Source organism: Solea senegalensis, linkage group LG4 (assembly GCF_019176455.1).
Source record: "Solea senegalensis isolate Sse05_10M linkage group LG4, IFAPA_SoseM_1, whole genome shotgun sequence".
In the NCBI taxonomy this organism is placed as follows: Eukaryota; Metazoa; Chordata; class Actinopteri; order Pleuronectiformes; family Soleidae; genus Solea; species Solea senegalensis.
The window spans coordinates 15,404,393-15,420,573 of NC_058024.1; the positions used below are offsets into that span (position 1 = coordinate 15,404,393).

The 16,181-nt window shown below is 39.8% G+C and overlaps 1 protein-coding gene across 8 annotated transcripts in view; it reads right to left on the minus strand.

Annotated features, from left to right (window-relative positions):
- The window catches only part of ptprt (protein tyrosine phosphatase receptor type T), a 216,343-nt gene that overhangs the window by 1,359 nt on the left and 198,803 nt on the right, over positions 1-16,181 (minus strand). For all 8 annotated transcript variants that reach the window (XM_044023698.1, XM_044023695.1, XM_044023697.1 and 5 more), the window contains 8 exons: positions 14,575-14,729; positions 11,665-11,800; positions 9,730-9,879; positions 9,008-9,181; positions 8,731-8,862; positions 8,122-8,247; positions 5,507-5,670; positions 292-427 (listed from right to left, as the gene is read on the minus strand). In XM_044023698.1, the coding sequence (XP_043879633.1) occupies positions 292-427; positions 5,507-5,670; positions 8,122-8,247; positions 8,731-8,862; positions 9,008-9,181; positions 9,730-9,879; positions 11,665-11,800; positions 14,575-14,729 (1,173 nt within the window). The remainder of the gene's footprint in view (positions 1-291; positions 428-5,506; positions 5,671-8,121; positions 8,248-8,730; positions 8,863-9,007; positions 9,182-9,729; positions 9,880-11,664; positions 11,801-14,574; positions 14,730-16,181) is intronic.

Consider the following 16,181-nt stretch of genomic DNA (forward strand, 5'->3'; position numbering starts at 1 on the left):
TTTCGTGGCCACGAATCACATTTTTTTTCATGTCTTTTTATTGATCTTTGTGAACAAAAACAATGGAACATTGTTTGCCTGATTGAAAATGGGCTTTGACAAGCAACACATCTGCAAATCTCTGTGGAATTAAATCATCAGACCCCCTCAAAAATGTTTCCCTCTATTATCATATCCACCTGCAAAAACGCTTTGATACGCATCTCCCAGCGAAAACGTATGCTTGTGTGTGTGTGTGTGTGTGTGTGTGTGTGTGTGTGTGTGTGTGTGTGCGTGTGTGAGAGTTCTCACCATAGTCTCCACCATATTAGTCTTGTTGTTCCTCAGCGTTTTGACGGTATGGAAAACATCCACAATGTTTTGCTGCTGGATCATCTCGTTGATGCTGCAGATGGCACAGAACGTTCCCGAACGCCCTCCGCCGGTACTGCAGAGGAGGGAGCAGCAGGGTAAGAGTGGGAGGGAAAGAAAGACAAAGGAAATTCATCGTTTAACATCATTAACAGCATCATCCTGGAAAGCCAACGTCAGTTTGCTGATCATGGGTGGAAAAAGAAAAGGAGAAGCCTTTAAAGGAATTAAGGAATTAAAAAAACAAAAAAAAAAACGTTGTATTATTGTTTTAGGTCTGGAACAAGTAGGGCAATTAAAGTTGAGAAAAGGTTAAATGAGACAAAGATTGACAGGACGCGACAGGCTGAACAAGCAGCGCAAGGGAAACCTGTCAAACTAATGAGTGAGAGCGCTACTAATGGATTTAAGACAATCGAGAACAGTTATTTCAGCTTAAATTTGACTTTTCTTAAGTCTTTACAGAGAAAGTAACTTGCAGCAGTAGGCAAAGGGTCAGTGACACAAACATATTCATATGTTTACTGGTTATGTGCACCAGTAAGCAGATAGTGTTCTGCCAGTCAGAAGTTCAATAATCCGCCCTGAAGAGTGTCAGACTCTCCTGCCTCACGTAGTTCCAGCAGAATTCCTTCAATATTCATTCTGAATAAAACATTCAGGAGAGGTAGAGCTGCAGCACTCTCCAAAAAAAGCAACCTACTGTCGAGCTTCTCTGCATCAGTAATGCCAGAATTTAATGTGTTTAAAAGTTAAAAGTAAAGATGGTAAAAAAAAGAAAAAAGAAAACACCACAGGCTAATCAGGTTGATTTATACACAAATCAGTTACATCGTTGAACCAACTCAGGTAATTAATACACTGGACTTGGATTAAAATTTCTGAGACTGTAATTTTAAATGCATCTTTTTTTTGGAGTCCATATTAGATAGATTTTCCTTTTTCTTGCTTTAGTTTAAAATTGTGATTTTAAGATTAAATATTGAAAGAAAAATAAATTTTACATCAGTGCTGTGAGATACTGCGAGATCTGTGGGCTAATCTTGATGCGGTGAGATTCAAGAGGCAAGAGAATCCCTATCACAAATTTTTACTTTTAATCTCACTGTCAGCAAGTCTTATCAATCCTTAATCCTGTAAAAAGAAATGAAAGCTGCACATCCATGCTAAAATGAAAATGTCCGTCAGTGTGTGGGAGTTGAGAACTGTCAACATACTGTATCAGATTATATGATGACTGTGTTGAGCTTGTGGTATAACAACTGCTGATTTGAAAAATCTCAAATCAGCAGCTCAGATTTTGGAACCGTGCGCGCAAAGAGTGTGTTGGGTGCGAGTGGTCAGCGCATGCACCAACTAAATCTCTGCCCCACAGGTAGGTGGAGTATTAAGCCCCGCTCTCCACGCAGAAATAGAAGAAGGAGAGTCATCTGAGCCTCGACCTGGCAACCCTCGAACTGACCGACACCCCTGCAAACGCGTGGCATGTGCGCCAAAGTATACCAGGGCCTTAACCCTGTGTAAGCAGACAGCTCTTTTCTAGCTGCCTTGAAACTCAAACTGGAATTGTCGTCATGATGAAGTCGCAGATATTTATAATAGCTTCATACAACGTGCAGCTGTAATTTTCAGACAATGAACACTGGGTGGTACACAATTCACAACAAATCGAGACGTGTATGAACCTTTACACCCCTATTTCTAACATTATAATGTGTTTTATGTCAGGTTAAACTCAGTAGCGGACCGTGGGGTTTCAGTCAGGGCCTTCAGTAACAAAAAAAGAAAAAAACAACACGCCATAGCGCACACGCACACCACTGCGCATCTATAGGCTACTGCATCATTACCACCACATCTTCCGTTAAGTGACTCAACAACCGCAATTTCACAAGCCACTATATGACACAAAAACAAGCTTCCACATAAGCATAGGCGTCAGCTACGCGGGGAACACCACTTGAAATAATTTCCTTCTTTTCTCCAAATGATCGCCGTGAAAAGTGCACACGAAGGAGATCAGAAACATGATGGATCGGTGGTGTTAATGCAGTGATCATAGTTTCGTTGATGACAACAGCGGGGGCTAGCGCCAGACACATCGCCAAATAGGAAATGGCAGCTTCAACGAAAGGCCAGCAATACTACTAGAGCAGGTCCACGGATGCTATGATGCGTTTAAAGACATCCAGGAAAATCCAGCTCAGCTTCACAAAAAATAACCATATTCTTTCTGGAAATATAATCATAACATACTGAAAAAGTAATTGAATTCAGACACGTTCAGACACACATTCATTTGATTATTAAAAATAATAATAAAAAAAATACTTTTTTGATATTGTCAGGGCCAGCAGAGAAGGCCCTGCTGGCCCTGACAGCTCACCACTGGTTAAACTGCTGACTGGTGTACAGTGCACTGGTTTGTATGGTTGATAAAAGTACAATGTAGTTGGTAAAGTTTTCAACGCGAGTGACATCACAATCCATATATATGTTTGTTAGTCTGCTCAGTCTGAAACGTGTATTTATATACATGCGTTCAAATAAATAAAGCAGACAGAAATTGCTGCATTAAATGTCCTGCTGTTCATGATTTTCTAACAATGTGACTTGCTGGGAATGAGACATGTGTTCAACATTTAAAGACTCCAACTTCTACGACAAGTGGAGAGCAGAGGAAAAAAAAAAATCAATTTCCTCAACCACTGATTGAACTGTCATGTTTCTCCTTATCTCTGGTATTACTGAGTCTGTGAAATCAATACATGTGGCTGATTAGCCAGTGTAGCTGTCTTTAGCCACAACGGAGAAAGCTTATATCCCCGTCACTCACATTTTCTGTTTTATGCGGAAGAGTGTGACAGCTGCCGATTACAGTCTGGAAACTGAATCCAAAATTATTTTCGTCTTTGTACACCGTTATTATTATTGTATTACACCAGACATACTTTTAAATGCTGGATACTTCATTTAATGTTGTAAAACATTGTCTCATTTCCACAAAAGAGTGCGTTGAACACATGAAATCCATGGCTATGAAAGGTGGATTGATTAGGGGTCAAATGATAGGACAGTCACTGTTCAGGGCACCAAGCATTTAATCACTTATTCTGTATGGGGATGAGCTGATATGATACTCAGAATTGGTCCAATATTGGTCAAAATCGCTGGATAAGATATCGGACAGATACAAATTTCAAATCCAATATGATCCAAAAGTCCTATATGCGTGTATGTGTAAATAAAAACCAGCAACAGCATTTTAGCTGAGTCATGTTTTTTATTTCTTCTTTATGGGAGAAGAATATTTGCTACAAAGCTGGAGACTTTTGTTTTTTGAAATAGCTTGAATGTGTTGTTAACAGCTTCATAGTTTAAAAGGACTCAATGGATACAGTCATATTGGACTGATATCGTTTTGGTAGATACTCAAGTTTCGTTATCGTTATTGAAAAAGTGGTTTGGGCCAATAGCCCAGCAGACATTATCCAGGCCAAGCAGCAACATTGTGGCTTGAGTTGTTTCTTTCAGTACCTATAATCATTAAAGCTGCATAGACTAAATAATAGTGTCCATGTGAATAGTTTTATAATGCACTTTAAGAACATAAAGTGAGCAATTTCTTATCTTGTATATAATCTACACAAATCACAAGTACTTTACACACTCACGCACACACACAGTTAAAAGAAAACACTGAAAAGCAAGCAGAAATTCAGTCAAACAAATCAATGCCAATTCTGATTGGCCTAATGAGCTGTGACAGAGTAAGCTGATTGGACGAGCATCAGCGGTGTGCTTAAGGCGATGTTTGGAGTGAGTGTGTGTGTGTGTGTGTGTATATGCGGGTGTGTGCCCATGTCTTATTGTTAGAGAAGTTCGCTGTAATCTCTGCACAGTCAGGAGAAGTTGTTGGAAGCTTTTAGTGTTAAATCAGATCACCTAAGACAAAGTGTAGCAGATCAGGGTGAGAAGTGCACTGAAAGTGCTCGGTAAGTGCTACTTAGGCAGGTTAGAGATGTTAGGAGAGGTGGTGATCTTGGAAATAGAGAGGGGCACCCCTGCTCTGATAGCATTAGTTCACTAGATGTTAAGAAGACAGGCATTAACGACTTGAATTTGATATTGGTCGCCATGGGTAGCCAGAGAAGGTTGATGAGTGACACACACTCTTTAAGGCTGAGACCAGACACACCAACACATTCGGGATCTTTGTGTGTTTCACTGTGCCTGTGTGTCAAAAGGCATCTCTATCAGGGATAGCTGGTCATCAAACTTGACACCAGGGTTTCTTACATTCTTGTTTGGGTTGAAAGATTAAAAGGCGGTGGAGAGATTAATTAGCTGGGATGACAAAGAGTTGAGTCTTAGAGAGGTTTAGCTGAACATGGCAGCCTATCATCCACGTGTGTCTGAGACACAGGCAGAGATCACCACCAAAACCATGAGATCACAAACGCATTATTGACTAATTCACTCTTATGATGGACTCCAACGTAAGTGATGGAGGCGTCAACTGAAACGCTTCATGTTTACATGTAATGGAACAACAAGTGGCACCGGACTGCATTATGGGTACATTGTCTCCCTTTGCTTTCATAGTGTGCAGCAGAAGTGTCAGCCAAAACATGGTATGGAAATAAACTAACACGGGTGTGAGACAATCAAATCATGTATCACCATTTAGTTCAACCACGACACGGCTCAAACAGCTCTTGGAAAAAGTTGTTCTCCCATTATAAATGCTTTTTGTCAGACACAGTGCGACCAACAATACCAGACATGGTGGACATCACATCACCATCACATTAGCAAGATTAGAAACTCTTGCTATGAATTTAACCATGACAGAGACTGCTCTGCTAACCTCCAATATCTTCCTTTAGCACCAAGTGTCCGACCCGCCCACTGTCAAGCATTGATGCATGTGATTCCAGTCTTATGGTTTCTAATATCACTGGTAGTCAAGGTAGTATGGTATATTTCAAAGAGAAGAGGCCCCAACACTGAACCTTGGGCCCACCTTGTTGGCACTAGATAGTGTAGTGTAATGTGAGTTGTCCATGTCTTTGACTTGCATAAGGTTTTATCACATTTTTCAGCATGTGTGTGTGTGTGAGAGCGAGACAGAGAGAGAGACAGTTGAACTTACAGGCAGTGTACCACAGTCCTCCCATCTCCTCCGTCATACTGCTCCTGCCACTTCGCCAGCCTCCTGACCAACTGGAGGATAGAGCGCTTGGAGAGAGGTGTGTCCCTGTAGGCCGGCCATCCAATGAACTGGAAGTGCTGCACCAGGCGGTAACCGTCCTGTGGCTGAGGAAACCAGTGTGAAATTAGAATTTGTATCCCCAATAACGAATGTGTAACATGATCCAATAGATAGGACAGTATTACAGTATTTTCAATTCTTAATTCAATATTCTAATCTTTCTATGTCCCATTTTGGCATTTTCGATTCACATCAACTTAAAACTGACTGATACTGACAAAGTCAAAGCCCTTGTTCTGCAATTAGTTTTTGTTTCTGCATAAAATATCTTCAAAATGTGAACTGTTTGGACTCAACAAAGATGATGTCTTATATGGTGTTTAATTACATTTCATGGCAGACAAAATGTCTTCATTTGTCTCGCCCAAGGGGGTTGGCAACCACCGCCAAAAATACCAGAACCTGCAGTCACTGTCAGACTGATTTGCTAGGTTTGCCAGACATGTCTATGTGTGCTGACATGTACATACAACAGGAGTAAGTCTGTTCCCTTTAAATTGTTCTTAATTTATACACTTTATACCTTTATTCCCTCTCCCTGTGTGTGTGTGGGTTTTCTATGGGTTCTTCGGCCTCCCACAGTCCAAAAACATGCAATATGAGGATTAGGTAAATTGGACACTCTATATTGACTGTAGGTGTGAGAGTGGGTGGTTGTTTGTCTGTGTATGTGGCCCTGTGATGGACTGGCAAACTGTCCAGGGTGTACCTCGCCTATCGCCCTATGTCAGCTGAGATTGGCACAGCTCCCTCCATGACCCTCAAGTGGATAATAAAGTGGTAGAAGATGGATGGATGGACCTTTATTCCCATATATCATCTCCTCCTACATCTATAAAATACCTGACAATAACATTTTATTTTTATTTTTATTTTCTACACACACACATATATATACATATGCAGTATATACTATCTATTCCCCTTCATTTTCTCAAAACCTTTTATCTTCTCTCCTTTGCCTACTACCCCCTTCTTCATTTGATGGCTTAGTGGTGGGTCGTACCGACTCAGCGAGGTTGGAGCTGCTCTCACAGTGTGAGATACAGTAAGCTGTTGTGGCGATGATATGAGCCATTTCACGCTAGACTGGTGATGTGTTTGAGAAGGAGAGAGCGTGTGCTAGAAAATAGAGAGAGTAGGGTAGTGGGGAGTTCACTAAGCACTATAGGAGCATTCAGACAATAGGGCAGCTCTAGAGCAGTGCCGTCATGGATGGGTGATAAAATGAGATGAGAGGGGAGTAACAAGAGGAGGCATGGGGGTAGCAGAGAAAAGGGGAAAGGAAAGATAGAGGTGAGGAAGTTGAAGGCAGAGATGAATTGAGAAAGGCACGGAAGTAGAAATAAAAGAGTAGAAAAGAAAACAGAAGAGTAAATAAAAATGGTTTTCCAATAGTTTTGTTATTTGACCACCTCTTGTTGCACGCCGATAATATCTACTATTATGCACTACCGGTGGTCGTTGCCGGTCTTTGACACAGGGGAAGCTAATTTCAGGCCCATTTATTCATAGAAAATACTGTGACCCAAATGTCCCCAAAACCAAACCCACTTTGATGAAAAAAAATGAACGAACGATCAACTAAACAAGGAAATGCTACAGTGGTGTTTTTTTTTTTTACAGTGTACAAACAAAAATGGGCTAACTGCCGAGCAAATAACACACAACGGGTTGCTTTCGCTTCTAGACTTCACTCGCAAAATCCACATGGGACTGAGACAGAAAAGGCTCTGGTGTTGTGTATATTTTCTACAACGCTGTCAGTCAAAAACGTTGGTTCCTCTTTTCAGACAGCTCCTCCAATCATCATGCATCGGCCCAGCATCCGTGCCCACCCACTGCTCCATTGACGCCGAGAGGTGCTGAGCTTCCCTGGAAGTGACAATTTTGTCGCATTTATCCAATCACCATCGCGCTCACCGCAGTGAAAAAAGCCATTCTGTACTGCCTCGTGGAGATCAATTGAAGCTCAGCTTCCACTGGTTTTAATGTGCCATGCTGCTCCAGGAATGTATGAGAAGAAAATTGCGCCAGATGATCTGTGATAAACAGCTGATTCCGAACAAACTTGTCAGAGTTGATTGTGTTCTATGACACTTTTAGTAAAGAAATGTAAATACAACAGTACATATTTGACCCTTCATTTTATGACATTTTAGAGGAGGCAGAGCCTGCCTTCACCTCTGTGTACTACTATACACTACACTGGTGATATACTCGGTTTGCTACAACATCATCCTGCCAGTTGCCAGGAAAAAGCAGGGAAAGGAAAGGTTGCAAATGAAACTGAAAATGCCTTTTGTGTGTCTCAGCGTGTGTGACTACACAGTTATCTATATACCATCTGTAGGTCAAGTGGTCCATTTTTGATTATTTTGAACAGGGAAATGTGTTTTTTTATACTCCATGTTAATATTTTTGTGTAAAGAATTGAATAACAAATTTCAAAATGACACACAAGTACACGGTATTTCACTTCAAGCAGCACATACCCTGGCCATGTTGCAGATCCTGAAGATTCGGTTTATGATGTCTTCATCAATGTCTGCTGATATGAATTCCACCTGAATGGGACCATAGCAACATGAACTCTTCTCCGGCCAGTACTGCATACATAACTACAGAAGAACAGACACAGTGGGGGAAAGAGAATTAATTGCTGAGGAAGAATTGTGGATGAAAAAGAAAAAAATATAACAGATTTAACATTCAAAAAAGAATTGCCATTCAAAAATAAACTAAACTAAATTGAATTTATAATTCATATTGGCTTAGACTGGCTCGCTTATGTATTTTCATGTAGTTCTGCATTTTCTGTACTTAAATTCTCTGCAAGTTAATTGTTGAGTGGACACATTAGCCCCATAGTTGTGTTGGCATGGCATGTATTTTTACAGCAGTATTTATTTCTTACATGTTGCCCCTCTAAAATTACATCAAATAAATACTTTGTTTAACGTTAGATTTCAGCTTTTTTCACTTTTTACCTTTGTTATGAATCAAGTTAACGACAAGTGTGTATGTTCATTACCAATTTAGCATTATAGAGTTTGTCTAGTTTGCGTTTGTTGAAACAAAAGTAAACATTTTGTTTTACTGACCTGTGCTGCATCCATCTCATTGAGCATTACAATGGAAGAGCAGTTGTAGTCAAACACCAGCCTCCAGAAGTCACCCATCGTGTTTGGCAAGGGATGCTGTGTAACAATGAAAGCTGCTGGCTGTTTGTGACTCTGGAGAGAAGAGATAGCAAATAGATAATTGAGATTCAAACAAACAGTTGAACAAGAGAATACTATTAGATTTAGGCATCACTACAGCAATGGACAAAAAATATAGATTTATACATTTTTAATAAACACCTTAATTAACACTTACATCCATCAATGCAGCATTGATGTAATTAGAGCTCTCTCCATCCACAGATATGAGGAAAGGCAGACATCGGTCTGCTGATAGGACGTCCATACTTCGGTTCTTGTCATGGTTCCTGGGTAGCAAACCCACACTGCAATCCTCTGGACGGACTCTAGGGGTCACTATATTCAGAGTCTGGTAGAAACAAAACCAGGTAATAAATTCTACTTGGGCATAAAAACATTTTATTTACTTCTTTAAAAAGTCAAGCAATACTATCAGACCTGACTGAGGGAGTGTTTATGTGTATACACTGGCAAAGGTAAGAAGCACTGATCTCCTCAAACTGTTAAAAAACAGTTTTTTTTTGAGCAGTAGAATTTACTTCTGAAACTTTTTGTGGGCACACCTTTGTGTTTTCAGTCATACTCCAACCTGTTTGCAGTTTGCTAATATATAAGACCATATTTCAGTCACATCATACCAATCCAGATGCCAGTGATCACAGAACTGACAGACATAAAAACAGAGTTGGTGAGTCAATCAGACTTTTGTGGACTACTGTATGTTTGGGACTAACTAACTAAATTAGTAAAAACCACATAACTGGATTGTCAAATAAATGTGTAAGGGGATATTTCTTGGGTATAGGGTTAGCTTTATGCAAGTAGTGGCTTCAGTATGGCATTATTATGTCTGTAAAAGTGATCTATGACAACACGTTGACATCTGAGTGCACTCACCTGGAATTCGTCTTTAATCTGGCTGGAGTTAGTCTGTGGGTCCAGTCTGCTGATGTTGTAGTAAATGGCTCTGAACTCACACACGGGTATGGCTGTGTTTCCACATAGACACGCCTCCAGGATGGCATCGTGAACAAACACATACTGCTCCTGCAATTTCAGCATAAGGTACACGATCAAAGAAATGCTATAGTAAACACAGGCTAGCGTCTTCAACTCGATGTGCAGCTCATTTGACTGTAGTTTATCACGATGGCTGCAAGCGCTTACACCTCTGGGACAGAGGCTATGGCTGTGCATCTGCCTTTTTCAAGTCGTTGACAAACTCAAACATTCCACTGTGAACACAGTATTTTGTTTGCTTTGTGTGCTCGTGCTCTCTCAGCAACCTCGACGTGAATCAAACGGGAGAGATGCTTTGCCCTGCAGTGTTTCTGAGCTCTGGATCAAGTGTGCTCTTTGTGCTCCAAACAACCAGCTCACTTTAAAAGCATCAGCCTTAAAGAGCTACAGCAGCTACTGTGCATGTTAATTCATCCCTTTCTCTGCCTCCCTTTGTCCAACGATTTTATGTATTGTTCATTCACTTTTTTTATTTCTCTGCCCCACATTTCTTTCTCGAGCTTTTGCTCACACTTGTGTTTACTTTCTGATGGATCGTCTTTTAGTCTGTGTCTGAATTTGTTAAGTGTGCGAGGGATTTTAAAAGCATCATTGAAATGAGCTGTTGTGGCCGATGGTGACGCAGACATACTGGATATTATGTGTACGACATAACACACGATCCCCTGTACCTTATTAAATGTTTTTATTGCTTTGTGTGGTGTGGATCAGGATTATATTACCTCCAAGCACTTTCAACACTGACATAAATTGCTCCCATACATAATCAGAAGGGAGGATCAGATGCAGTTTGCTTGGTATCAAGAATGTACATGTGCATGCAAACACAGCTTTTATGCAAGTGTTATAATATGAAAACACTTGAGGTGTTGCCCTGGGTAACTCTTCTTATTGTAGCAATTATGAAATCCATACACAAATCAATTCTAGACTCTGGTGTTGAGCTGTCAGTCTGATGGCTGGGCTATTTATTCCTGGTAAAGTTGACTTTTTTTGATCAGAACAATTTTCATCTGTGGCACACATGGAATACAGAGATGGGATAGATTAAGTCATCTGCTTGAGAAGAAATGATTTACCTTTGCTCCAAAATATGACAGAGTGAAAAAAACGATTGATTGTGTACAATTGGAACAAATTATGATAATGTGTAAAAGAAGAGGAAGGTACAGAAGGACAGACATTTTCAGGAAAGAGATCCTCCATGTTTTGCAGATATAGAAAAAATCTGATTCATGACTCTACTTGACCTAATGATGTATACTAAAACCAAGTTCAGGACAATGGAAATATTAGTAGTAGTAGTAGTAGTAGTAGTAAAGTGATCATTCTATAAGCAATAGCTAGTAGTATAAGTATGCTGACTGCTATTAAGTTTCAACAGCAAACTATTTGTAAAAGAGAGACATATTTCATGTGTGTATGTGTACGTTTTTGTGCATCTGCATCTTACAATTGTAAATCTGTGTGAGTTTTGATTTAGACTGTTTGTGTACATTGTGTTTATGTTTGCCTTTGTACAAAAGTCAACTAGTTTAATATTTATAGAGTGACAGGAATGGAAGACATGAGGCTGAAAGAAGTAGTGAGAAACTGTCTCTCTTTATGCTTCTGTGTGACCCACAAAAATACGAAAAGGCAGACAGACAGCTATTCTATCTCAAATGCAACACGCTAATAATTAAAAATAACATACTTGCAAACCAAATGTAAAACTGTAAGAACGCCCACCTTGACTGTCTGGACCGTGTCAGGTAGACTTACTGACATGTCTCTATATGTGCAAGCAGGCCTGCAGACCTTAACTCTCACCTCAGTTTGCACCATGTTGACTCGTTGTGATCTCAGCTCTCTGATGCAATTGAAAATGTCCACCACGCCTTCATTCTCTGCCATGTCCAGCATAATGTCCACTGCAATGAAGCAGCCCGTCCTCCCTGCACCGGCACTACAGAGACAAATAAACACTCCCCATGTTATCTCTTTTATCACATAGTTATACATCTATGATGATATCCTCAATTCTGCAAGGTGAAAGTTATTATTATTGTCACTAACAATTTCAATCAATTTTTTTGTTCTGTGTTTTTTTAACACACACACACACACAGACTTTGATACCCTGTTAAAGTGACACATTCTGAACAGTATCTCCTTGAGAGAAGAGACACATGAAGGTGAGCAGATGGATTGAGTGAACAATCAAGGGAAGGAAGAGGCAGGGGAGAGAATTGTGGGACGAGGTTAGTGAAAGAAGTGGTTGCCACAAGGGAGTGATCAGGGGAGGAAAGGCGGCACAAATCGAGGGATGGAGGGAGAGGGACCATCGATGAGCAGGTATGGAGAAATAAGGAGAGGGAGGATAGAGACCATCTTTCACTTTTCCATTCTCCATATAGTAGAGAGAGGGAGAGAGGAAAGAGGAGACAAAGGAACTGAAAGAGAAGGGACGATGGAAAGGAAAAGGAGAGAGGACCTGCCTCAGCAGATTACCTGTCAACCTCTGTGATTAATGTCGAGAACAGAATACTGCTGGGCCTCTGTGTGTGAGTGAAAACACGTGTGTAGGTGTGAATTTTGAACGCCTCATGACACAGGCCAATAGCATCAGAGTGCCCCCAGATATTGGAAGTGACTGGCATAAGTTCCTGCCCGTATGTCTGCATCCTCTTACTATGGCCATCTGTGTACACCACTGCTCTCCTTGTTTGTCATGGTCTCTGTCTGTGTTTATGCTGCCTTTTTTTATTTATTTTTTTATCTAAAAGCTGTCCGTCTTTGTCCCTGTTTGCATCCACACTTTCCTTTGTCCTGCCAGAGAAGACTGCGTCTGTGTCTCGTGTAAATAAGCTAATACTGTAATCAGGTGAACCTGTGAAACGTATGTCTCACAACAATGGCTATCAGGGTGGAAGGAGGGATTTCTTTAAACAAATAAGATGAAAAGCGTTTCAGAAACAAATTACAGATCTTAGCTTTCACTCGACTTTGGGTGCAAATGTTTGCAGTCCACAAGGAATGGTTTAAATTACATTTCAGCAGTCAACAGTAAACATTTAATTTGACAGATCAGAGAACACACATTTTTGGAAAGGTTATGGTCCCTTTGGAAAGGACTTGACAAACTGGCAATTTTCTCGTTTCAGTATTAGTAAGAGTGGCACAAACATATTTCATCAGTGTGAATAACATTCTTTTATTTATTAAATGTCAAAACGGCTGCAAACTCCTACCTGTTTGTGCATTCACATGTGGGAGTTATTACATTTTGTGTCATACAGTGATTTAACAGTTAGCCTAGCCTGTGTCCTATGACACACATATGGTTATAGATTTGACATTGAACATTTAAGAAAAATATCCTGTCTCTGAATGAAAAAAAATATGTAGTTTTCATTCCAACGACTACTACTGCTGCTACTACTACTTCTTGGAATGACAGTTAAAATAAAATGTTCTCATGATGTTATCATCAAATAGTCATTGTTCCGCAAGACAATGTTTTTATTAATATGTGTTTATTCAGTAGAATCATGCACATAAATGTATAAATAGCACGTACAAAAATGGGTTGAAGCTATAGTCCTTTAGAATTGTTCAACTAATGCTACATTTGTGAATAGGGACAGCTTTCTCCGCCAAGAGCAAATACTGGCAGGAAAAGAGTTTAATTCTCTCTGAATAGATCCACACAGTGACATGTGTTATATTAAGAAAGACCACCAATTTCAATACATTCATTTTAAATGCTTCTGGCAATATGAAGACCCTTCCCTGAAGCTTATTTATTGCTTGTCAGAGTGCTGACCTTCGTCTTCTATTCACGGTATGTAGTGACGGTGGTGGTGGAACAAAAGTGCAGTGAATTCCTTCTTTTTCTCCATTATAACGATAAAGGTTAACACCATCAGTCTAATTCATGGACAAGGTGGATGGGTATGAGTGATCATACTGGTAGTGCTGATGTGATAACTTGTCTTATGGGGGGAGGGGGGCAAAAATACAGTATATACTGTATATATATACATATGTATATACATCTACATGATCTGTATGCAAAAGCTTCATCTGCAAAAGTTAACTGGTTGAAAAGTGAAGCTTTGTTGTTAGGAATGTGGAGAAATAAGGTCATTCCTAGGGTCTGAAATCGGGGGAAAGAGAGTTTAAATGGTCTGGGAGTGTATATGTTTATGTGTGTATATATATGTATATACATATATATAGGTATATATGTATATATACATATGTATACATATATGTATATGTATAAATAAATATATAAATATATAAACATTACATAGCAAAATTAGCCATTTCGTTGACTTGGAAGAACAGCTCCCTGAACACTTGTGCTAAAGATACAATATCTTGGAAGAACTCGCTTGAAGGTTGAACATTAATATTTCAAAATAATGGTAATTTTGGTGTGTTATTTTTCTTTTGACCCTTAAGCAGTGAGGTGATTGCAGCATATTTGTCTTCCTAATTTTTGTTCTAAATCTTTTCTCTTCTACAATATTGTTTACCTATTTGCTGATGCAAAGTTCTGCGAAAGAGGCTGTGCCTTGAATTTTGCTCGGAAGTCAAGAGCTGTAGAACTGAGTGAGATGCTTTGTTTGTCCTTGTCTGATCTGTGCAGCCAGTGACCAGCAGCATCAGGGAATAAAGCTAATCTCCTGTACCAAACATTGTTGTCCTTTGACTGTGCGTCTGTCTTCCTACCTGCAGTGTGCCACTATGGGCCCAGCATCTGGAGGGTTGAGGAACTTGACCTGTCGTATGAAACCCAGCAGTCCGGTGGCATAACAGGGAACTCCATGGTCAGGCCAGCTGGTGAAATGGAACTGGCGTAATTCGCGGATTTCATGATGGCCCTTCTGAAAAACACAGACAGTTGTACAATTTACAGTGAAATTCGAAGAAAAGATTTAGCATGAATCATATTTCATCAAGGCCCATTTGGGAAAGACTGACAAGAAGACATCATGGTTCAGCAGCCTGATATACAGCAGGGATTTGAGGAATCTAGCAGCTATTGTGCCTCTGTCTTCAGACGGAGAATAAAGCTGGAATTTATAAAGGAAATAAAAAAAAAGAGATAGATGTAAAAAGATAAAAAAGGAGAACTGTAATGGCCACCTTGATCTCTTAATCTATTAATCACGATATACACAGGAACTATTTTATGTTTTGTAACATATTTAATACCTGTGTAGTAAAATATATAAGAAGATTTCCTTTGTCTTACAAAAGAATTAAACCTATTTTATGAAAGACCAAAACAGATCCATTTCAGCAATAAGACAGACCCTGCTGGCTGGATAATATATATTTTTTTATGAAGACAGAGTTTGGTGCGTAACAAAATAAACAATATGAAAATAAAAATGGCAGCAGGCATCTATTGTAAACATAAGTAAATGACTAGTCTATACTTGTGTGCTGTGACTGTTTAACAACGCGGATATGAAGGAGCTAAAGATGAAATTCTGACGCTTCACAGATAAGATAGTTAAGTTTCATTTTCCATCAGGGCTTGCCTGGGAGACAGACTTCTTATTTCAAAACTGTAATGTGCAGTGTTTCCTTCTTAGCAGCTCAAAAAGCAGGCCTCTAATCCTGGATCCATCCAGATACTGCCATGTCTGGAAGTCATTTCAATTTCATGTATCTTTGGTTTCTAATTGTTATGGTGCATAAGTAAAGCAGCTTTCATGATGCTGAAGTAACCAACAGTTAACACAGTGCAGAGTTTTTTAAAATGTCATCATGGGTAGGGGTATTTACAAACCAAGTTTGCTTAATATAAATAGAGATATTCAAAGGTTTTTGTTCCACACGCTTCTGTCTTCATAGTATAGTATAAACCCAAAATGAAACCAGGCTTAGCATACAGTACCCTCTGGGGGAGGAGCTCTCTGTGGTCCTGCTATGTTTTCAAGTTCACTAATCTCTCACATGGCCAGAAATCGCAAGAGCAACATAGTTATCCACAGAAAGAAAACGCAGCCCTAGTACTTAAATTAGTATCAAATGGCAGACATGCAGAGTTAGCAAATGCTCTGTATTATGTACCTAACAAGTTCACAGTGATGAGATGAATGCCGTGTTCAGAGCTTGGCCACAAAATCCAGGACCTAACGTGACTTCAGCAAAGCTTCCAAGACACCTCAGTGTATTGTGTGAATTTCAGACCTGTCAACAGTAACTGTATGACTTTGACAGTCCTGCATATGTCACCTTGCTCAAGACAGACAGCGACACATCAGCAACCTTCAGGCTGAAAAGTCTTTCCTCTAGATCTCACTCTGAATTCTGACAAGCATCTC